General features: G+C 34.0%; 1 protein-coding gene and 1 pseudogene across 4 annotated transcripts in view; both read left to right on the top strand.

Moving 5' to 3' along the window:
* CRPPA (CDP-L-ribitol pyrophosphorylase A) overlaps positions 1–24756 on the top strand; it is a 180461-nt gene that overhangs the window by 82400 nt on the left and 73305 nt on the right. For 2 of the 3 annotated variants that reach the window (XM_080665301.1, XM_080665299.1), the window contains 3 exons: positions 5919–6011; positions 6484–6576; positions 20781–20912. In XM_080665301.1, the coding sequence (XP_080521427.1) occupies positions 5919–6011; positions 6484–6576; positions 20781–20912 (318 nt within the window). The remainder of the gene's footprint in view (positions 1–5918; positions 6012–6483; positions 6577–20780; positions 20913–24756) is intronic. The other variant, XM_080665300.1, reaches the window with a different exon arrangement.
* LOC308246925 (large ribosomal subunit protein uL1-like) lies at positions 22660–23306 on the top strand (annotated as a pseudogene). Its single transcript has one exon. The product of its transcript is annotated as a large ribosomal subunit protein uL1-like (transcript).

Below are 24756 nucleotides of genomic sequence, written 5' to 3'. Positions count from 1 at the left end.
TTGTAATTTAAAATGAATACATAGCTAAATGAAATAAACTATAGTCTTTAGTAGACAAATTAAATCATCTATAAAACTGATTGGAAACAATATTTGTTGGCATGGATTCTAATTAGTAATTTCAAATTAATGACATTTTGACTAGAATATAATTTACTTGTACATACTTTATTAGAGCATATTTATATGGAAAACAGGCTCTAATTATACTTCTGTATGCATCTGGGTAGTGTCTGTATTACTTAGAAAAAGTTAAACTTTCATAAATGTAAATTAGATTGTGCTATAAATTTGGCAAGAATTTGAGGGGAAAAACAGTTGAAGTAATTAATTTTTTAATTTAGCCACTTATGTTTGTCATACTGATAGATTTAATAAAGATATAGGTGATTTATTTTGGGGGCTACAGAAAGCAATAGCTATGGTAGTCAAGGTCAAAGTTATCTTCTGATTGCTTCTTGGAAGCACATTCCTCAGTAAATGTGTCTACTGAAAATGAAAGAAGATTTTTATGGTAAGGTGAGTTAAAATGATCTAATGTCTTGCTACTTCAAAGTGTGGTTATGGACCAGTTATAACAACATCAGCTGGTATCTTATTATGAACTAGAGGCTCGGTGCACAGATTTGTGCACAAGTGGGGTCCCTCGGCCTGGCCTGCACCCTCTTGCAATCCTGCACCCCTCGGGGGATGTTGGATAGCCGGTTTCAGTCCAGTCCCCGCAGGCCCAGACAGGAGGGAGCCCAATCCTGTGCATTGAGAGTATGTCCCCTGGTGGTCAGTGCGCTTCATAGCACTGGTCGACAGGTTGTTAGGTCATTCAGTCGCTTAGGCTTTTAGGTATATAGATTCAGATGCTTAGACTGCACATCACATCTAATGGAATACAAATTTGTATTTTTAATAAATTCCCAGAGATTCTTATACATATTGAAATTGGAGAGACACAGGTGTAAACTTTATTTCCTCTTCCCAATATGATGTAAGCTTTATGACCACAGAAGCATTGTTTAGTTTATTGCCAGTGTCTGGCTCAGAGCTTTCAATAAACATTTATTGGTTGAATGAATGAAACTCATCCATCAGTGGATAGAATGCTCTACTCTTCATGACTTTTGTTAAATTAAGACAGATAAGATTTGTTTATGTCAGCTTGCCAATTCTCAGCTTGCAAATGTTTTATGCATTACTACAAAACACAAAGAGGTTATATTGCTGCACATACCTTTTTAACTTATCATCCTGGAAAAAAAGGATGATATTTACAAAATATGCCTGCCAAACACAATTTATATGAGCTACCTCCAGTCATTTTTCATTTGCTGCAATATTGCCCATTAGTTATAAGTAGCTTAACATCTGTGGTAAAATTCAATGGAAAAAATAAACTTGAGTCAATGTGCATTTGGCAGCTTTGTTTTTTTGTTTAGACATTATCTAGATTTGGACATATAATCTGTATGATAAAATGGGAACCTTGAATTTTTTGTGCTCAGGTTTGTTAGTATTAAGGCTATTTTTCCATTGTACATTCCTGTACTTTTGCATAGAACAATAATTGGCCTTCAAAGGGAATTTTCAGAAGTGGAAATTAAATGAAAGTGAGTAGAATGATAATAGCAAACATTTAATATAGCAGTATGTGCAAGGTTGGCTGACATGGCAGCATTCACATTAGCCTTTAGACTTTTTAGAACAGTGGTATTGAGGAAAAGTCCATGGTCTCAGGAATGGACACAGCATCCAGTGCATTATGTGGCATTGCAAATGGATCTTCCACGCTGAATGTTAGACTCCAAACTTGGTGTAGTGTGGCTTTGAAGCTGAATTACTAGGGAAGCACCAGCCCTTCCCCGGGTGTGGTAAGAGACTGGGATTCAACACCCGAGTACCATGGCATCACCTTGGTTCTAGAGCTGTTCTGCCTGTCCAGCATTTAGGATTGGGAGAATATCACAACTTTTTCTGGTCTATCCAACAGGCTAGGGTATGAGTCTTGTGGTGGCCACTGGTATGATCCAGCAGCTCAGTGTTTGTGGTTGGAGATCCATTTAACATGGCAGAATAGGAACCTGGTTCATTTGTTACCTCAAAACTCTACCAAGATTCATTGCCTGAGAGCTGTTTTCTTTGAAGCTTTCCAGGAGGCTAACCTATAGGGATGAATTCCTGTAAAAATTAATCCTTAAATCTCACCTATTAATTTAACCAATCTTCTCAACAATCTTGAGGTATTGCTTTTCCTAATGAGTAAACTGCAGGTTTGTTGCAGAGCTAGATTCACACCCAGGGAGCTTGGCTTCAGAGGCCGTGCTCATAACTACAAAACGATGCTTTAAAGCTAACTCAAAAATAAAAACTAAAAACAGTACAGTACATGCTGCATCCTGGGTGGGCAAAACCTCCCCAGAAGTCTAAAAATAACCATGAAGAAAAGTTTAATTGGCACCTCAAAATTTGAAAATAGTGAGTACTTCTAAAAGGAGTATCTCAGGTGAAGATTTCTAAGAATAAAGATGGGGAGGCCCTGGCTGTTATCCTCTGGCTGAAGGCCTAGATGCAGCACCCATAAGCTAGAGACAGCTCTGATCAAGGCAGTGACTGATGAGCTGATGGCCAGTCTCAGCCTTCAGTGGGCAGCAGTCATAGCTACAGAAGGGTCCCTTCAAAAACCTGGATTTGCATTATAGAAAGTCTTTTCCTCCCAGCTTTATGAAGGTATACTTGACAAATAAAAATTGTGTATATTTAAGATATACAAGTTGATATTTTGCTATGCACTTTGAAATGATTATCACAGTCAAGCTAATGAACTTATCCATCACCTCATATAGTTACCATTTTCTTCCTTTTTTATTTGATAAAAACACTTAAGTTTTACTTTCTGAGTAAATTTCAAATATGCATACAGTATTGTTAATTACAGTCAACATGCCTACACGATAGAACTTCAGAATATATTCATCTTGCATAACTGAAACCTTAAAAAAACTTTATTGTTAAAAGTATTACATATGTCCCCTATTTTTTCCCAATGACCCCCTTATAGCCTATCCTTGTCCCCCACCCCAGGCCTCCACCACCCTATTGTCTGTGCCCATGGGTTATGCATGTATGCATACAAGTTTTTTGGTTGATCTCTTTCTCCCCACCCATCCACCCACCCCCACCTTCCCTCTGAGATTCAGTAGTCTATTCCATGCCTCTATATCTCTGGATCAGTTTTGTTCAACAGTTTATTTTGTTCATTAGATTCCACATATAAGTGAGATCATGTGATACTTGCTTTTCTATGATTGGCTTATTTCGCTTAGCATAATATTCTCCAAGTTCCTCCATGCTGGCTCAAAGTGTAAGCGATCCTTCTTTTTTACCACTGCATAGTATTACATGGGTAAATGTACCACAGCTTTTTTATCCATTCATCTACTAGTGGGCACTTGGGGTGTTTCCAGATCTTAGCTATTGTCAATAGTGCTGCTGTGAACATAGGAGTGCATACATTCTTTTTGATTGGTGTTTCAGGTTTCTTAGTATATATCCCTAGAAGTGGGGCTGAAACTCTGTACCCTTAGACCAACGTCTCCCCATTTCTCCCACACCCCAGCCCCAGACAACCGTAAGACTTTTAATTCTTAGTGTTGTTTACAGGGTAGAATGAAAGTGCATCTCTCTCCAATTCCCTTCTTTATACCCACATTTGTGCCATTGTTTAAACAGGAGGGGGCTGAAAATTGAGGGATTCAGGATCAGAGATGATCTAGCCAACATATTCTGTCTGTAAAAAGATTTTTGAACCTCTGACTCATGGGACATGAACCAAAGCCTCTTAGCTTCAGTTAAGCCTTAACTCTTCTTGAAATGGAAAACATTTGTTGACAGCCTATCTTCTTTCCTAAAATTCATGCTTTAAATAATATTCTGAATATGCAGATGTTTGCATTTAGTTAACATTGAATTTTTTCTAAATTCTTATTTGTTCTGATGTAAGGAAAGTATTTCACTTTATTTTTTGTATACTTCAATTTTACTGAACACATTGGAAGGTTGTTTTAAATTTTGTTTAAATGTTCTTTGAACCAAAATATTTACAGAACAAGGAGTTCTTCTAGCCAGCAGATTGTTCCATTTGTTGTGTGTGAGTGTGGAAACATTAGGAATGACAGCGTAAGATGATGTTGTAGAGCCTTTTCATAAACAACCTAATAGCATTGTCTAATGCAGCCTTTGTTTATTAAAGGTGTCAAAGACTCCTTTGCTATATTTAGGTAATCTCTAAATTTCTTTACTCAAGCATGGAAAGTACTGTTTGTTTCTGCTTGGAAGGAAAGCAATATAACCAAATAAAATAATTATACTTAACTGGAAACAATTATTAAAAGAGTCTCAATTTCAAGAAGGAAAAAAATTATAATTTTGTTTTATGTTTTTTTTAAAGGGGGTACAAAATGATAATATATTTAATACCATTTGTAAAAACATTGCACATGCATTTCATGAAGCTTTTAATTTATCACATAATAGTAGAGCAAATACATTTTAATAAGAAGAAGAACAACTAAAACTTATGCTGGGTACTGTGCTTTCTATCTATATCCTATTTTCTAAGAGCTTATGTTATATTTATTAACTGTTCATAATCAAGTTTAAGAAATATGTATTTATATAATAGTTTTAATAAGGAAATAGTATATATTGAAGTCAACATGGGATGGCCATCACAGGCAAGAATGAGCCCAGTGTTTGTGACCTTAGAGTTTAAGAATATTTGTGTTGAAGCGTGAAGTTGGATGGTTAAGATTTGAATAGAATATATGTAGATCTGGAGTACTTTAATGACAAATTCACAATTTTAGATTTAATCTAAAAGGAATTACACACACATTCATGTAAAAAAAATATATTACTAAACAGATCCCTTGTTTCATAATTAAGTTGTAATATAAATTAATTAGAATATTGAACCTTATGGAATAAAAATCTTATTAGGTAAGTGTTTGTAATATATGTACCATTCCTTCTAAACCTAGTCTGGGACTACCACTAGTAATTATCTCTTCACCTCTTCTTTTATCTTATTATCATTGCCCTAGTTCAACTCTTTTCTCTATCACATATAATAATTTCTTATTGCTTTCCTGGCTTCTAGTCACTCCAGGTTTTGTTAAACCTATTCTTTGTAACTGTAGTAATTTAACATGCTTCCAGAATTCTCCAACAAGTTAACCAACCTTTCAATTTTATTCCAACATTCTCTGCAATACATTCTTTGTGTAAGAAAACCCCTGGCTACTTGCCTGTATGGCAGTGATTCTCAACCTTTCTAATGCCGCGACCCTTTTAATACAGTTCCTCATGTTGTGGTGACCCCCAACCATAAAATTATTTTCGTTGCTACTTCATAACTGTAATTTTGCCACTGTTAATGAATTGTAATGTAAATATCTGTGTTTTCCGATGGTCTTAGGCTCTACAGCAGCGGTTCTCAACCTGTGGGTCCTGACCCACAGGTTGAGAACCGCTAGCAGGGTCGTCTAAGACCATTGGAAAACACAGATATTTACATTACGATTCATTAACAGTGGCAAAATTACAGTTATGAAGTAGCAACGAAAATAATTTTATGGTGTATAGGAATATATCCTGTGCCTTTTTAACTTATTTTTCTTATCTGAAATAATTTCCCAATATCCTTGTTTGCTAAAATAATAATCATTATTTATGGACTAGTTCAAATGTTTTTTCTCTTGATAACCTCATAAACTTTAGCCTGAATTATTTGTTTTTACATATGGTCCTTGGCTCTATGTGTCTACAGCAAATTTGTATTCATTTATAACAAAGTTGTTTATGTTCATGTTTGGTCTTTCTATCTAATTTGTAAACTCTGTTTTCTCCCTCTATTTTTTCTCTCCTAGCATGTTAAAGTCACATCTGGGCCTCTGTGTCATGCTGGCAGAGATCTCCAGCAAATCATCTTAGAGCAATGCTACAGTTTTGTTTGTGTGAATGTAAGTAGTAAATACAAATGACTGAAAGCACTGGGGATCTTACACATGTAATGGGGAAGAGAACCTATGTTTCTTGATCAGTAAATATTTGATTTTAAGGTTTTGATAGGTGAGTTGTGCATTTAATATGTACTTGGAAGTTTTATTTTTTTATCTTTTGAAATAGAACATTTTCTAACAACCTAATTCTCATCATGAGAAGATGTTGATATTTCCTTGGACAGTATTTTCAGTTTTCTGTTTTGTACGTGGTATAAAGCAGATAAGACAACACAGGTTCAAATTAATAACTAATACACATTTAATAGGTATAAACTTACGGGTGCTCTTTAAAACTGATTAAAAATTAAAAATTGAGCTTTATAAATATTTTGAGTGATTGTATAGAAGTTCTCCATGTTTTCTCCTTGAATTAACTTTTAAATAATTTAAGAATTTCTTTTCACCTCCTTTTGCTTTTCTGGTCTTTCAGGTTATGACCTCTGAATTTGAAGAAACCCAGAAACTACTGAATATGCTTAAAGAGAGTCATCTTTCCGTTTTGTATCCTGTTGTTGTTATTTCAGTAAGTGAATTAATGCAGATTTTTCTCTTCAAACATATGCTTCTTTTTTTGGAATTCAACTTTTTGTCTAACACAATTCCATCAAACTGAGGAAATCCATTCAAACCCCAAAGACGAAACTCTTCTTTGTGGATTCTTGAACTTACTCTCTTACTATGAATTCTATCGACTGCATCTCCTTATTTGGTTGAACTGACAGGTTTGGAAAACAGTGTAATTCAACCTAGCAAGCAACCAATTTCATTTCTTTTTCTTTAGTAAAGTCTCATAATGTATTGCTGCATTGACTAGCTGTTTAGATAATGTGAAAGAGCTTTATTTAGCATATTACCAGGATCCCATTAGAGAAGAAATCCTGAAGTTAAAAAAAAATGAGAGAAAAAACCAGATGAAATTTACTCTTAGGTTGTTTCATCTTCTCTGTTATATGGACAGCAAAAGTAGAGTGAGCAACAGATCGAAGAGAATTACTAGACGGATAGCCCATACAGTTTTTGGAGAGATCTTTCTGTGAAAGACTAAAAGAATTTACTTGTGTAGCAGAGGGGGATATCAGAGAGCAAAACCAAGAAGAAGGAAAACTAGAGCCAGGCCCGCCACTCTGGATGAGGAGCCAAAACTGGTCTGTAGCATTTTGATGTGGGAAGGGGTTCCTAACATGAAATTCTCCCAACAAGTGCTTAGCAATTGCCAAGTTCCTAAAGGTTAGGCCTGTTCCATAGTGTGGAAAATTAATTCTTGTTAGTAAGATCATTAATACAGAGTAAAGATAATTCGCACTATAAAGATGTAACTCTAGACTAAGCTGTGCAAGTAGAAACAAATTAGCAATTGAAGGAGGTTTAGTTCACTGCCCTGTTTGTTGTATTTGGTTATATGCCCCAAGGATAAGTTGCTTAGGTCCTGCTGATTATGGAAACCCAAGTTCCACTTGACTGATTTTAATAGATGTTTTAATTGAAGTTTTTAAAGAACATTATGAAAATGTACCCAGTGCTGGAAGGCTCCAAGGCTCTGTAGGATAGTGGTAAGTTCAGAATTCTGTGTTTGGCTATCTATTCTTTTCTCCATATTATAACTTGCTTAGAAATTTCACTTGGTCCATATTCCCAGATATTATTCTGAAGAAGCAGTACAGTGCTATGACGAGGGCAAGGCCTGGATCTCAGACTACCTCAGTTCCCTCATTAAGTTTCTTAACTTTTATGAGGCTTACTTTCTTCACTTTAGAAATGAGGCTAATAACTCTACCTCTTAAATCTTTAAGGATTAAAATGAGTGCATGCAAAGTTTAGTTGACATCACAGTACTGGGCCCTTGGCTGGCACATAATGTTAGTTTCATTTAATAGTCTAGCTCCTTTTATTTCCAGTTTGGATGAGATGACTCAAAGTGTACTTGCACTGCTTTAATCTGATTCGCCAGCTTCAGTCATACATTTTTCAACATTCTATTAAGTACTTCCTTCGCTATCTTCTCACACCTGGCATATCAGATCTATCCCCCATCAAGTTGACTTTCTTAGTGGCAATGCCCTTGTGGCAGGCACCCAGGTGGGTGGGGATCTGTGTCATTTCTGAAATTTTGTTCTACCTTTTTCCTCTGCCTCTCTTTATCAAACAGACATGCACAGACAGTTTTTAAACTGTTAGTTCTTCAGTTTCTTTTCTACTGTTCTATCTCAACCTCAGTCCTTTATATTGCTTCTGTAAATATTTGAATTTAATTTTCTGTTGGCTTCTGTTGAGTTCCATTTTATGTATCCCAGTAAATGCAAGAATTTGTGTGACTACCTGGTGTTCTGTATCAAACTAAGGGAAAAGATTGACAATCCTCTATTTAGAGAGGAAATTTCTTTCAGAACTAGTGTGAGTATAAGTCTGTATACTGTAAATCTACATACTATAAACACTATAAAAGATTTACGTTAAATTGGAGAGTTGTCACTCCAATTATTATAATTAATATTTGTTCACAGTTATTTTCTTATTGCATAGGTAGACTCAGTGTGCTGATATTAAGGTTATTAAAATCATCAGGAAAATGTCACTGGAACATATCTAGAATCTATATCCTTAGGATGGTGCAAATCACTGGGAAAGTAGAGTAAAGAAGGGACATTTACCATAGTTAGATTTCATTTCAGGTTCTGGTTGGGTTTTGATTGTTACAATGTCAAATTCTCTCTGGCTTTTATGGCCGTGAAATGGGTTAGGAAACAGTCAGTGTAGAAGGTTTTTCATATCTAAGATAAACTGGTGTAGGTAGAGGCTACTGCTTTAAGAACTACTTAAAGAAAGGAACAAAACTTTACTTGAAGAGTAGAAAAAAATAATTGAAACTTTATCCTAAAAGAACTAATATATTTATTTAAATTATTCTATTTTATCTTCTATTTAAGAAAATTAGGTTATGTTTGCAAAAATGAAATTTTTTGCGTGATCTTGTAGACATTATATGATAATGTGATTTTCTTCAAGTGATCATTTCTGAAAAATATTTTGGACATATTTAGTTATGTAAACATTTCCTTTATTAATACTTTGATGTTCAACATGCTCTTTTGCACTTCTTATCTTCTTTTTATATATATTTTAAGTTTTGTAATTTTGCCAAGTTCTCATTTGTTGATGGTGCTGGGTATGATTGAAGGTATTTACCAATGTTAATTTCATCAACTTAATGACATCCTATGTCTTGGTAGATGTAACTTAATTTCATTGTAATTATATTGAATTATCAGAATTTTCCAAATTTCTGCAATCAGCTCAAGACTGACTGATAGGACTGTTGACGATTTTGGCTAAAATCCATGCCAGCATTAAAGTGGGCAGACATAGTTTGATGGGGTCACTTTATAAGTGCTCTGTTTCTCAGAGAATCTATGAGTGTCTATTTTGTATCCTACGCAGTCTTTTAACTTCAGGCCTTTGGAAATACATACTCAGATACCAAGCACACCTTGTACTAAGAGAATACACCCTACTTGCAAGAAAAACAACGCTTTTTAAATTCGAGACTGATTGGCATAAAGGAATTTTAAAAATTTAGAATCCTTTCTATGTCTTTTAATAAGAACACCTTATAAACATTGAAAAACAATACTTTCTTTTGTACAGTTAAATAGTGCAGCAATTATGTTTGAGAATCCTGTTCAGATGTGATTTCTGAAGCTATTTAGTCTGTCCTGTTAAGTTATCAGGGAGCCAAAGTCTTTATCCTGAGTTGACTGAAGTTACTCTTAGCCTTCTCTTCTTTGTGGTTACCAGCGGGTATATAGTATTGCTGACACCTTTCAGTTGGCAACTCTCAAGGGTATTATCTGGAAGCTCTTTTTGAAATCACCTGCTACAATAGCCATCAACCTGGCACATGCTCAGTTTTCTATTTTCTACTCCTGTCATGTGTTTTGTTCACTAATTAAATAAAGATGAAGAGATATTTAGAAAAATAATATATTGAATGTATCAACACAGTATAAGGTAATTTCATAAAATTTCTGATATAAATATCACTCCAAAGAACATAGGCTTTTGTCTAAATTAAACAAAACTCAGAAGTGCAAGAGTGAATTATAGGCTGAATTCTTGGCTTAGAATGATCTGTTATTTTGTGTGTGACAATGGATAAGAGAGTTTCAGGAGACAGAACTAACTATATCTGTTTTCTGGTCAAGATTATGAAAGCTCTGAAAAATACCTCCACAGGTTTAGAAAGTAAAATAGGGATTCTAATTTATTTGGATTTGGTAGGATTTTTATAAAATATCCCTTGGTACTACTATCAGATGAGATAATGAACAGTATATTCTTATTTAAAGCTTATTTTTTCTCAATGAACATAGCCCAAAGTAATATGCAACAAACCTAAATAGAAGTTCAAAATTGAAGCAAACTCTTTAATTTTACTTCATAAAGTAGTTTACCACTCTTCTATAGCAAAATAATTTTACAATAACTATTGGGACAGTTACACAAGAGTTCTTTCTTCTGACAATTTAGACAACTTTATTGGCGCTTTATGAGAGATAAGAATCTCTTCATGAATTCACTTCAGCAAAACATAAATTATCATATGGGATTTTAATGCTTTGAAAAACTTAAATAAACCTTCAAAAGTGCCTAATTTAGTTCTAGTTACTGGAAAATAGTTTATTTTCATAACAGATCAGAATATATGATATTTTAAATAATTCAAAATGTTTACTATTTGAACATGTCAGCAAATAAAAAAAATAGAAAACCATCATCCATTGACACTTGATACTTTTCACATCTGGGGGAACTGTCACAGAGATGTAAATTGTTTCCAGAAGGTTCTACAACTCACCAGTGCCAAAGCTAGGAACAGAATCAATCCAATATGCAGTGTATCAAATGCACTTGTTACTTTTATGTGTTAAATAATAAGATGGAACAAGATTAAAAATATACATATACACACATATATGTATTTAATATTTCTTCCTAATAAAGAACAAATGACAATTGAAAAAACATATACATTCCTTCTTTTAAGTGCTAATGAGTTCTTACTTTAGCTTCACAGGGTATTGAGCCTTTATTGAATTTAATTTTTAAACCATGTGATCTGGACATGTACCTTTGTCAACTTTTACTTAACTCTTTGTTATGTATATGTCCTCCTGTTAACCCTATTACCGGTAGGCTAAGAAAATGTGTTATTATGGCACAAGTTCTTATAAAACAAACAAAAGAGAGCTGTTATAATTCTTACTGCCTTCATATTGGATTTATTTATATCTATATGCTTTTATATTATACTTCTATAATTAATGATACATTTATACATATATATTACAGAGCCCTAGTTTATTTGTATGTATTTTTGAATGGATATTTTATGTGTGTTTAATAGGCAATGAATGACTCATGGAGTAAGTCCAAATACCTCTTCTATTTCCATCTCAATCATGTTGCTTCTGTACCTTTATGGCTACCTTGATTTTGTCCTTCAGAAAAGTATAACTTTATTGTATGTTGAAATCTTAGAAGGTTTTTACTTAAGATACATTGCAGTTTTCTCTTTCATGGCTGTACACAGCTACAGTGGCAGAAATGCAATCGCTTCCACAAATTCTACAAATGTTTTCATTTGTTTTCTGCTAATATTATAAGTCTCAGGTATTTCCTGCCTAAATCAATAATAAAATCTAAAGAATTGTGCTTTAAAATACCTTTTAACAATTTCAGTTATGAAAGGATTCATATCTAACACGAAGATGAGGAATGAAGTCATTCTTGTAGAAGGTGTTGAATAGAAAGAATTGACTGTTATTTTAAGTTTGGAGATCTTTGCTTATGACTCAGTGGTCACTGGAAAGTTTGTGTTGTGGGATATAGAAGTCCTCTAAAATTAATTGTGAAGCATATGCAAGTGATGATGTGTAAAGACATGATTCTCACAGGACACACATTTCTTATATTCTCTCTGTTAGTGATATAGGTTGTTCATTTTCAGATAGAATTATGTCCTAATGGAATGTGCAAATAAATGAATTGCAGAAGACTTTTCCTCTGTTTTATGAATAATTATCTTTCTCCATTAAGCACCAGGCTTGGGATCACTATTCATTTTCATATTTTAAATAGTTTACTGAGCTTAGTCAGATGAGCAGAATTATTTGTGAATTTATTTGCTAAGGCTGTCCTAGTAAATCAGTGCATAAAATTTAACATGAAACGCACAGGAGGCAAAATAAATGAAACTAGCCTTCTTTGTCAGTGAGCTTCCATTAATTTTAGCCCTAGAAAAGAAATTGAAAAACTGGTTTGTTCACTCATATTTTTTTTTTTCAAAAATTATGCCTGGGAAAATTTTGTTAGGTTTTTGTGTGTGTACTGGATTTTGTATTTTAAATAATGGGAACATTCTTTAGCTTAATATGTTATGCTATTTCTTTAAAAAAATAGAATCACATATTTTTAATATCATTAATGTTTTAAAATTAAATGTTATATGTCTATAATTAATAATAAATTCATGTAATACATATGCTAATACAAATATGCTTCCACAGTTTTCTGTGTAGCCTGAACTGTTCTTTATTGAAAGCATAGAAAGGTGATGGAACCAGTGCAAAAAGCTCTTTGCTCCAAACATGCTTTGGCTTGAACCCCATTTATAATAAATGTACGTGTGATACTTTTGAAAAGTATAGTATGATGACGTTTTCCTGGCATTAAAGGTTTTATTTTATGGGCTTTTGAAGCTTAACTTACTCTACTTAAATGCTGGGGTATTTGATTCACTGGTACCTGCTAGGGTGGGATGCAGCAAGTATTGTGAGATGTTAGTGTCAACATTGGAAATTCTGTTTTTGTTTTTTTTTTAATAGATTTTTATTGATTTCAGAGAGGAGGGGAGAGGGAGAGAGAGACAGAAATATCACTGATGAGAGAGAATCATTGATTGGCTGCCTCTTGCATGCCCCTTACTGGGGATCGAGCCTGCAACCCAGGCATGTGCTGGAACATTTGCCCAGGCTGGAATCAAACCTGGGACCCTTCAGTCTGCAGGCCGATGCTCTCTCTACTGAGCCAAACCAGCTAGGGCAGCATTGGAAATTCTTATGTGGGAATGACAGGCCAGGTTCAAGGCACCTCCATGTCTCTTCTGAATACTTTGAGTGTTATTCCCATTTCTAGGTCTTCTGAGGGAGAACCATCCATTTCTATTTTTTTAAAGTTTCCTATGATTATGGAAATGACAGAGTACTGAGTTTTTTGCTAAACCAGCAAGACTCCAACTGTAATCTTGTGTGTTGAGCTCTTCCCATTTGTAGGAGATGGAACTCACACTACATTTATAAATCTCAGCCCTTCCCCAACAAATGTGGCCTGCTAATGCACATTATTAGTATAATTTTGTTAGTGTTAATAACAACAGACACTTACTGAATACTTGAAATAATGAATCACCATTCTTTTCTTTAAAATCCATGATCCCGTTTAATCTTCAGAGCAATCCTGAGAGTTGGTTATCATAGATGCCATTATCTCACTGTAAGACTATGCCTCATGCTCATTTCACTTTGCCACATGACGTTCATTAGGGATGTCAATACTTGCCCTTTTCAAGTAATAGAAACCACATTGTTAGAGGAGAAGAGGATTTTAAAAATAATTTAGTAGTGTGCTCTCATTTTGCCAGAGGTAACCCAGGCCATTTTCTTTGCCTGGATCTGAGATAACTTCTTTATACTAAGGGTTGGTGCATTTTTCTTATGAAGGGCCAGGTAGGACATATTTTAGGCTTTGTGGACCATATGTCTTTGGTGCAACTATTCTACTCTGCTGTTATAGTGCAAAAGCAGTCATGGATAAGATTTTTAAAAACGGGTGTGGTTGTGTTCCAATAAAAGTTTATTTACTAAAAAACAGGAGGCTGGATTGCACCCATGAACCGTTGTTTCCTAAACTTTGGTTTAGATTTCTTATTCCTAAATGACCTGCTACAGCTAATTATCATCGTGACCTAAAATATCTGTTAGATATTTCTTTAATGGACATATACTTCCTGAGTCATCAAGCCTCATGATTTAAAGTGTTGCTCATGTACCAGTTTCTATCTCTAGTTTTCATAATTTCTCTAAGGTTTTACAGGAATGTTCAAGTGCTTGAAGTTTAAAATTTTGAATTCATCTTCTTCCCTCAGGAACTCTCCCTTTCCCCAAGTCTCTGTGTTTCAATTTTGACCTCATCCTAGACACCATTACAACTTTTGCTAATTGCAGATTGATCCAGCCACCCTCCTTATTAAAATCTACAGGACAAAGCTCAGTCAGATCATAAAGGCTGGGCCTGGGCGGGCTCTTGCTAATGTTACAGTCCTTATTCTCGCTGAACACTTTGCCCTCTGGTGGCTCTCATCTGATGTGGTTCCCACATGTCCCCCGTTACCTGACATATCTATGTTTCCTCTGGTGAGTTTTTCTACCTGAAACACCATTTTTCTAGTGTTTGCTTGCCTGATTGTTGTTATCCTTAAAATTTGAGTGTTACAGTGCAAACGTATTTCTTCTTGGAGTCCTCCCTTCATACCCCTGTGCTCAGACTCTTTTCCCCTTTCTCGACAGTGTGAGCAGGCATTCACAAATGACTACGGACTTGAACTTACCTTGACATTCCTATTTCACCCTGCTTCAGGGCTGCCTACCACACATAGATGCTTTGTGGCAACTTGCAGAAATGGAGGCTGGAAATGAGGAACTAAATAGAAATTACTTCTCAAGTAATAGCTACATTCTATTAAGGAGGATATTACTGTTCTACCTGAGGTTTTAGGACATTATTTGCTCTGTATAAATTTTAATATTATGAATTTCACTATTTTGATTTATGTTATCCTCCTTACTTTTTGGTAGTTCACTTTTTCCCCCCATTTTGCCTTTTAGAAAAAGAAATTTTGTTTCATTCAACAATTATAATTGTCTAATTTACAGATGATCTGTTTTTAGTTTTTGTAAATCTCACCTTCATTGTTCATTTTAGAAAGTATACCTTATTGTGCCAATAAATGACTACTGTGTTCTTTTAATTCATTTTCTGTTGTTACTCTTAAATATAGGATTAAACTTTAAATGTTTCTCATTCCTAAGTGGGACAATTTTTCTCTTGTAAACTGAATTTAGGGGGTGACTTTCCAACATTTTTGGAGGAGGCATTTTTTAAAATTTCAAAATAATAAACTTTAAATGGATCACTATCATATTAATTTTGCAGTATCATATTAAGCAAGTAAAAAACTTGTATTTAGGAACATTAATTTTATCTTTTAGTTCATGTGGTAGCATTTACTTATATATTTAATTAATAAGAAATACTAGGCTATTTTGAACAAGACAAAAGTTTGAATCAAAGATTATGGAAGATAGTTGGAGGTTTCTTTTCCTAGTCTATTTCTGCATTTTATTTGGATTGTGAAATATACTGATTGGCCTATTAGATACTAAAAATATTAATAGTTGAAGAAGGTTTTTGTTTTTTTTCTTGCAATCTATCCTCTTCATTTAAATGGATCCAGAAGCCTGGATCCAGTAAGTAGATGTGGCCTTGTCATAAATATAATATGGAACAAAGTTATCTTCAAACTTATATGCTATGATTACAATATATCAACAGAATGTGATGTTTCACTCAGTGATCTGTGTTCCGCAGCTTACTCTTACACCATCATGAACGCATGTGCTAAGCAGATGTTTCCTAACCATGCTGGCTATTCAGTTGAGCTCAGCACTCATATGCCATGAAAGTGTATCTCATTGTTCGATTCTCTGTGGGCAGACATGCCTAGGCCTGAATTAAAAAAATATATATAGTGCATTTTCCATCTTAGGCATTGTAGATTTCTTCTCTACAAGTTTGATTTGGGTTCTTTTTATATTTTTTTCTGTGCTCAACTTTGGAATCTATAGGATACCATTATAATTTTAATATATTTTTTAATTTGACTATCTTTTTCAGTTTTGAGTCAATTATAAGTGATGTATTTATTTCCTTATTGTGGACCCTATTTTCTGCTTCTTTATAAGCCTGGGATTTTTTTTTGTCTGTGTTTATTTAAGGTGTGTTATATGGTTTTTAAATTTTCATTCAACTTGGAAATTTTCTGCCATTATTTTTTCATTATTTTTTCTGCCCTTCTCCTTACCTGGAGACTTTGATTACCTGTATATTAGGTTGTTTGAAGTTGATCCATATTTCACTGGGGCTCTGCTTATTTTTTTTCTTTTATCCTTTGAGTCATAGTCTTTATTTCCTTTTTCTCAGTTTCATTTTAAATTATTTCTGTTGCTATATTTTCAAGTTCACTAATCATATTTTCTGCCATGTCTAATATGCTGTTAATCCCTCCAGTGTTATTAATTTTTAAATCTCAGATCCTACTTTTTCACTTTAGAAGTTAGGTTTAGGACTATTTACATTTTCTTTTCTCTATGTAACATGCTCATTCTTTCTTGTAGATTTTTAAATACATGGAACACAGTTGTTAATGATCTTAATGTCATTTTCTATTAATTTTAATATATTTTTCACTTTTAAGTTGGTTTTGATTGATTGATGTTTGTTCAGAGAAAAATTAGTAAATAAACATAGTTATATCTTAAAAACAAGGTTAGCTAAACAAATTCAGGCTTCATATTAATCATTGGATTGCTTTTAACTTTTTCTTCTGAAAAATTTTATGGAGAATACAGATGTTAATTGTAGAGGATGTAATGCTTCAGATAATTGTGACATAATACAGCAGTGGCAAAGTTATGTTCTTAGAGGAGAAATCACTATGTGGAGTAACTGAAAAAAATGTTCATTTTGATTTTTAAAACATGTTTTAAAGTAATGTTAGTTTTTCCATTGACTCTTTAAAATGTGAAGTTCTGGATTCATTACTTCTTTGATCTTTTAAATAAGATTTGAAAAAAGTGTACACAAATGTGACATTTGTACTGATATAAAACTCATTTGTTTTTAATTCTTTGGATAAATAGAAACATCTAAATCTTTTGTGTAGTTAATAATTTTATGCAAAGTACATTTATTTTATTTCCTACCTTTTGTTACATGTCATTATTTTTCAGTCTATTAGTTGTAGTGGCATTTTATTCTGTTAAGATTTACAAATGGGTTGTTAAGCATTTGCTCTGAGTTTCCATGATAGCTTATAACTTAATTAGTTTCTATTCATCAGAAGTATGAGTTGAATTTCATGATGGCATTAATTTAAATTTGTTCTAAAATGCAGTGATTCAATATTGAAAGCTTGTTCTTTTTTCTTTTTAAAAGCACAATTCATTAAGTTAAAGCAATTTTCATTAATAGAACCCATGTAATTTATAAATAGTTGAAGTGAGATGAAAGTTTTTCTAGTGTTTCTAATCCTTAAGATGAACTCTTACTTTGATCTGCTTAGTATTGGCCAGTTTCATCGGTTATTAGATTTCCCTCCTATTTCTTTTGAAAACGGCTGTTTTGAAGATGTTGGGCCTAATTCATACAATTTACTTTTCTGTACACATATGTAAATAATTTTGCAGTATCTATTGTGTGGATTCAGAGAACTTCTGTTCTATCTACTGATTCATTCTAATTCAATTATTTGTTAATTACCAGAACTTTAATTTTGACTGTCCTTCCACTTTGGTGGGCATTAAACAATGCATTATTTGAATACATATTTATGGTTCACAAATTTACTTTCTTCTTTGTCAAATAAACAAAGAATCTATTTTCCCTCCTATGGAGAATCCTGACTCCATTCTCAGGCCTTCACGTGAACATGGACTCTGGAATGAGAGAAGTATTACATGTCGGGTTATGAAACATTCCTAATGTTTTAAAGAATATTGTATGTGATGTTCATTATTATCTTTATTTAATGTACCTGTCCTCAGAGACAAGAGAAAAAAAATCACATTTTAAAGTATAAAAAATCAGTTGGAATTCCTCTGGGACCAGGGACATATTAAATGGTTGCTAGAAATAGAAAGCATGTGTACAACTGAATGTAGAAGATAGGAGGCCCAGAGAATCCTTTTCTAAACTTTGTGAGTGGAAACCTGGCCCACCCACAAAGCTATGAAGCTACCCACATGTTATATGTTTAAGCAATTTACTAGTTTATAGGAGTGAATTTGCTACCTTTTAAAAAAATATACATTTGGGCGGGGGTAGGAAGAGATCCTTATCTTTATTTATGTATGCATGAAAAAGGACTGTTAGAAATGGCATACTAAATGGGAAAAATTGTTTTTACAGTAATTTACATGTAGCAAATTAGTGAATAGTGCAAAAAGAGATCAAAGATTTCAACCAAATGAAATGTTTTGCTCTATTTCAATGGATGTAAGCCTGTCCAGCTGTAAGTTTGTTTTATTAAGGCAAAAACATTTACATTTCTCTTGAGTTATTATGATCATTTCACAACCCTCTGCTGTAGTCATATAAACCTGCCCAGTTTTTAAAATTAAAATTGATTGTGTTGTATCAACTGAAAGTTTTCCTGGAACTGATAAGTAGCTGCTATATTTCAGAGGTTCAAAATTAGTAGCACAATGAAAAGTATGTGCTCAGGTTTCATGGTATTGGTAGTAGGAAGTACACCTGCTGGAAATTATCTTATGCTTCTCATGTCATTAGGCCTCCCCTTCTGGCAAAAGAGAACTTGGAGATGCATCCTACTTCTTCAACCTGATTATACATTTTATAAGTCAATATCCACATCTGTTTATTTAAAATTTAATTATGTCAACTAGCACAATGTCCAGCATATAGTAATTACTAAAGTATAGGGTCTGCATTAATCTTCTATGTTCTACTACTTCATGTCTTGCGTTTCCCTATAATTTAAGTACATTCTTGGCTTGATGGGATAACATAGGCAGTTTGTAGATGTATAAATAGCTTGCCTGGAACTCACTTTCATGCACCATTTCCTTAATTGAAGTCATGGATTGTGTGGTGAACAGCATTGGCCTACTGATTTTTTAAAAAGTGTTGTTACATTTTTTCTTTCCAAGGAGCTAGTGTTTGTTGTTTCTTACCATCTATAGCTGGAGTGAAAGTCTTCCAGTCCCTGTTTAGACATCTCATGATTTGATGACAACTTTTAAAAACTATCGTACAATACCGTCTGGTGTGGCTCAGTTGGTTGGAGTGTTGTGCCCTGCACTGAAGGGTTGTGGGTTCGATTCCCTATCAGGGCACATACCAGGTTTCCAGCTCCATCCCCAGTTGGGAGCATGCAAGAAGCAGCCAATGGACGTTTCCCTCTCATATCAGTGTTTGTTTGTTTTTTTCTCTCCCTCTTCCTTCCTCTCTAACAATCAATAAAAATTCCTTAAAAAAACTGTCAAAAAACCACGGTACCATGTCCTTCAGTTCAACCTATATGTTTTTGCTACAGCACAAATCTTTGTAAGAAAAATTCATTTATATGTGATTGATAAAGAAAGGAATTGGGTCCATATATATGACTGATAAAGAAAGGAAGTGGCATCAGCTCATATGCAACTTTTCCTAGATAAGAATAGCCAGAAAAACAGCAATAGAATTAAAACCTTGGGAGGAAGCGTAAAAAACCCTCAACTCAGTTGTTGCACTGGATGCAAAAAGCCTTTATACCATTCATTTTTGTTTGATTGATATATTAGTTTCTCAGAGAAATTTGGTAAAACATCCTTCTATGTTTATGTTTATGGATTTGGAAATTGTGTTTTTATAATTCAGTCATTTGTATGTTTATCATTGCTAAAAAATTATTCTCTGTGTTACAGAAAGAGCATGGTAAGATGTTTTGTTGTTTCATTTATCTAAAACAGTGTATATTCATATAAATGAGCTGAGACAAAGGGAAGGGACTAGTAGGAGAGAGGGTGGAGTATACTTTAAAATTCTTCTAGTTAATAAATGTACATAATTGAACAAATTGCAGTCCTTGAAAGTTTTTATAATTTGGTATTGTGAAAGAATATACATATTACTGAATGTTCATTCTATATGTGCATTTGCATTTTAAATTACTTATTTTAAGGCTGCATGTGTTTTATATCCCATAAAAGAAAAATAGTACTGTAAAACCACAGTAATTTAGAGAAATGATGAAAGATCACCCTGTCCTTAAATTTTAAATTAAAAATAATGTTTAAAAAAGTTGTTAGAATAATTTCAAGAAAACATTATTTTAACACTGCTAAAAATAATTCTGTATAAGTTTCTTTTAAATTTAAGAACTAGTTCATTATTTGTTAGCTATCCAATTAATTACTTTGAATTGGATTCTTCTAGAGAACTTCATGTACTTAAGTAAGCATGCTTAAATTTTATTGATATTGTTCATTTAACATGTACTAGTATTTATAAATATTTACCTCCTGCCTAGTTTCAAATTATAAATTATGATTTAAGTTGAGTGAATTGGTATAATCATATTTTTATACATTATATTATATTAGCACTTTATGTTTTTCAGCATTTTATTCTCTATGAGTGTTTACTGCATCTGTATTTATAAAAGATTATTCATTGATCATATTAAATATTTATGGCTTGGAATGCTTAACTACAAATTAACACAAGTTGATAAAAATAATTATAATATTATAATTTTAGTTTCTTTAATGTTACATGTTCAAAGAAAAGTTAATAAAAAGTATTCTAATTATTAACTTTTATATTATTTTGCAGGTGCATTTTCTTGATTATAAATCAGTACATTTTGATCATAAAATGGAAAGCCTAATGCAGATTAGGGAACTAGCAAAGGAAGTGAAAGAAAGAAATATTTTACTATGTGGACTTCTCATATATTACCCACAGGTAGGTAAAATGTTGTTCACTTCAGATTGTATGTCCTATAGATTACAGGTTTAGTAGTGGGAACTTGACTTTGTTAAAAGCAAAGAGATGTGTTCATAAGGAAAATATTGGCTGGAAAATTACTTATCTCTATTCGAGGGGAAAAATCAAAATCAAAACAAGTGTTTTGATTAGGAAAAAGAAAACATGAAAATTAGCAAATGTCTTACACTAGGTGGCCCCCATAGAATTGCCAGACATGCAAATAAAAATACAGAATGCCCAGTTAAATTTGAATTTCAGATAATAAATAATTTTAAGTGTATTCCAAATTTGGAATTTGAAATTTGCAATCCATATTTAACTGGACTTTTAAAATTTAATTGGTAACCCTAATGTCATAATTCTTAGCCATTTGTATGATTTGGAATCACTTATTTACTTTATGTTAAGCTGAAGATGTTGGTGAACATGTTTTTAATCATTTGAAAGCAGTACTTGGCATTCAGATTACAAGAGGACATGTTATTTAATTACAGAAAACTCTTATCATCACTGTCTTTTAATAGCAGCAAGTTAGTTAAGGAGAAGGTAAAAGAAATTAGCATTATAAATTCTTTGTGCAGAGAAATGTTATACAAATCAAACTTTTGGAGAAACTATTAGAGAAGGTGGATTTTTCCTTTTACATAGATACCTTTCATGGAATTTGAAGAGTGCTCTAGAGTTTCTTAGAAGTACCACACAGTAGTCAAAGAAATGAAATAGTCAACTGCTTTTAAAATACTTTGAAATAAAAATTATTTGGTACTGACTGTCCAGGAAATGACAGGTATTTAAAGTTATATGGATGATGAATAACAGCTATTGTTGCTGAAATATTTAAGGTGTATTTTTAGCCTGAAGGTAACATTTCTTTTGAAGCAAGAGAATTTTCATAAATATAAGGATTATCTTTATAGCTGGCATTCCAATGGTGAGTATGGTTGCCCAATAACTATAGCATTCCCAGTTGAATTTGAGTTTTAGACAGTCTATAAATTTTAGTATAACTACTAGAGGCCCGGTACATGAATTTGTGCACGGTTGGGGTCTGGTGGGCCAGCCCCAATGGGGGTCATCGGGGCTGGGCCGGTGGGGGGAGAGGACGTGGGAGGTTGGCCAGCCAGCCCCACCTCTGATGGGGGTGAGGGAGGCCTGTTTGGGGTGGGGTGGGGCCAGCTGCGGGGAGGGGCTGCAGGAGGTTGGGTGGGGGGGGCGGGGCGATTGGGGCCTGGATCCAGCCAATTGGCCACTGCAGTGTCCAACCGTTCCGCCGTTCCGGTAGCTGGGCTTTTATATGTATAGATATCCAAATATTATATAGAATGTACTTGCACTAAAAATTTTTTGTTGTTACTCTGTAATTTAAATATAACTGGACATCTTGTGTTTTTATTTGCTAAACCTAATAACCCTTGTAGAATTTTTATTTGCAATAAAACTATTCATTTTCCTGCCCCTGGCATGTTCCCCACATTTGTGGAATGGAGTCAGGTGAGTATATATGTGACTCTGTACCTGTGAAGGCTACCTGTTTGGAGAGGTGGCCTTGATGGAAAGGGGGAACCTTTGCTATCTATTGCTTGGTATCTGCTTCATTGTTTTGAGCAAAGTTGGATCTGCTAAGCCAGCTCTCTGCTAAGCTTCCAAAAGTGGGGAGAAGATGATCCCGCAAGGACTTCAAGATATGCCTTTGTCTTTTCTGTTTTTTGCCACTTGAGGAGCCATGAGCAGCAAAGTCTCCCAGGACACTCTGAAGGAGGCAATGCGTGAAGTTCTGCATGGGAACCAGCGTAAGCACCAGAAGTTTTTGGAGACAGTGGAGCTGCAGATCAGCTTGAAGAAATATAACCCTCAGAAGGACAAACACTTCTCGGGCACTGTCAGGCTTAAATCCGCTCCAGCCTCAAGTTCTCCATATTGTTCTGGGACCAGCAGCACTGTGATGAGGCCAAGGCTGTGAATAACCTCCCATGGACACCCAGGTGCTGAAGAAACTCAACAAGAATAAGAAACTGGTCAAGAAGCTGGCCAAGAAGTATGATGCCTTTTTGGCTTCAGAGTCTCTCATCAAGCAGATCCTAGTAATCTCGGGCCCAGGCCTGAATAAGGCTGGCAAGTTCCCTTCCTGTTGACCCCCAGTGAGAACATGGTGGCATAAGTCCACGAAGTGAAATCTACGATCAAGTTCCAGATGAAGAGGTTGCTTTGTCTGCCAGTGGCTGTTGGCCATGTGAAGATGACAGATGATGAGCTTGTGTACAACATCCTCATAGCTGTCAATTTCTTGGTGTCTTTGCTAAAAAAGATCTGGCAGAACATCCGGCCTTATAGATCAAGAGCACCATAGGCAAGCCCTCATGCCTATACTAAGGCACATCTGAATAAACCATATTGCTATCATTTAAAAAAGATATATCCCTCTCATAATTTTAGGAAGCAAAGATAGCATACTTAGGTGCAGCTTATTCCTTCTTAAAAGAATAATAATGAAGATGTTTCAGATATGTGAGAAAGTTTAATATATGTTTGTCCTCAAAGATCCAGGTGTGAGTTGACTCTTATTAGCCCAACAAGCTGTTCTGTGCATAATTCCACCTTAAATAGTATTTGCCAAAGATCCCCTGATGTTCAGTAGCTATGCCATTAAAAAGGGGCTATGGTTTAAAAAATGGGAAGCATCAAGGAATAAAGTTAAACAGACTTCTTTAATGAAGGCCTTCTCACAAATCCATTACTGAGTGATTCATCTATTCAAATTGGGGACAAGGGGTGTGCCATTTTCCATGTTCTTCTGTAACCCTTTAACTGTAGATAATCCATGGGATTAATGTTCCATAAAACAAACTTTGGGAAACACTCCTCACATATATACCCTACGTAAAGAAATCTTTACCTCTGGCCACATCTTTTTACTAGTATACTTCCATTTAGTTATACTAATTTTTCCATTTAGTTATATTAGTAACTCTAATATTGAGTGCTTACTTAACAGGCATTCTTTTAACACTAAGGATATGAAAAAATATAAGGTGAATCTTCTGTTTACTGTTTAGTGAAAAGAGTGTTGGTTTGTTCTTTCCAGGGTGGTATAAGATACAACTTTTTGTAGTGTACCCACATTAGACTTTTCCCTGAATCTAATCCATCTCTGTGATAACCATTAAATTGTTTACATAGTTACTGTGTGTTCTTTTAAGTCTCTGATTAATAAAGCTTTTCTAGATTTTTAGCCAACTTTTCATAAGACTTAACATCAAGTACTTCTTTGGATAGGTTTTCAGTTAATGATACTCCCTTCTTGGAAGAGAGAATATAGTTAATTGACTTCAATATCTGTGCTACACATATGGTCTTTCTGGCTTAAAGAAGACCTGCCTTGTTATGACATAATATTTCTGATAATGTAGATGGTCTTGATTTTTTGGCTGCACCTTCACTGTGTTGATGTATATGATGTTTATAGTTAAATAGAATTATGTAAGTCTATTTTTTAAACACATGATGCTGTTAAGCTTTTGTTTGTGTAGAATTCTTTTATATACATGTATAAGACTTTCTGTGTTTGGTAAATTTAAACTTAGTTTTTTTTCTAGTATTTCAGTCTTACTACCTTTTTTGGTGTAAAATATAGTATATGATTAATTAGCTATAGTTTCTTTCTTCACATAATTTACAAATTAGATGTTGTCTGTACTTGTGAACACCTTTAGGGAAACATTCATTTGGAAAAGGCTAAGTTAGATTCTTTTTTTTTTTTCAGTACCTCTAAATGTTCTACAATACTGTTTGTGATCAGTTAATGATGATTCTTTGATAATTC

Source organism: Plecotus auritus, assembly GCF_963455305.1.
Source record: "Plecotus auritus genome assembly, chromosome: 4".
NCBI classification, from domain to species: Eukaryota; Metazoa; Chordata; class Mammalia; order Chiroptera; family Vespertilionidae; genus Plecotus; species Plecotus auritus.
This window is presented reverse-complemented; position numbering and strand designations above follow the sequence as displayed.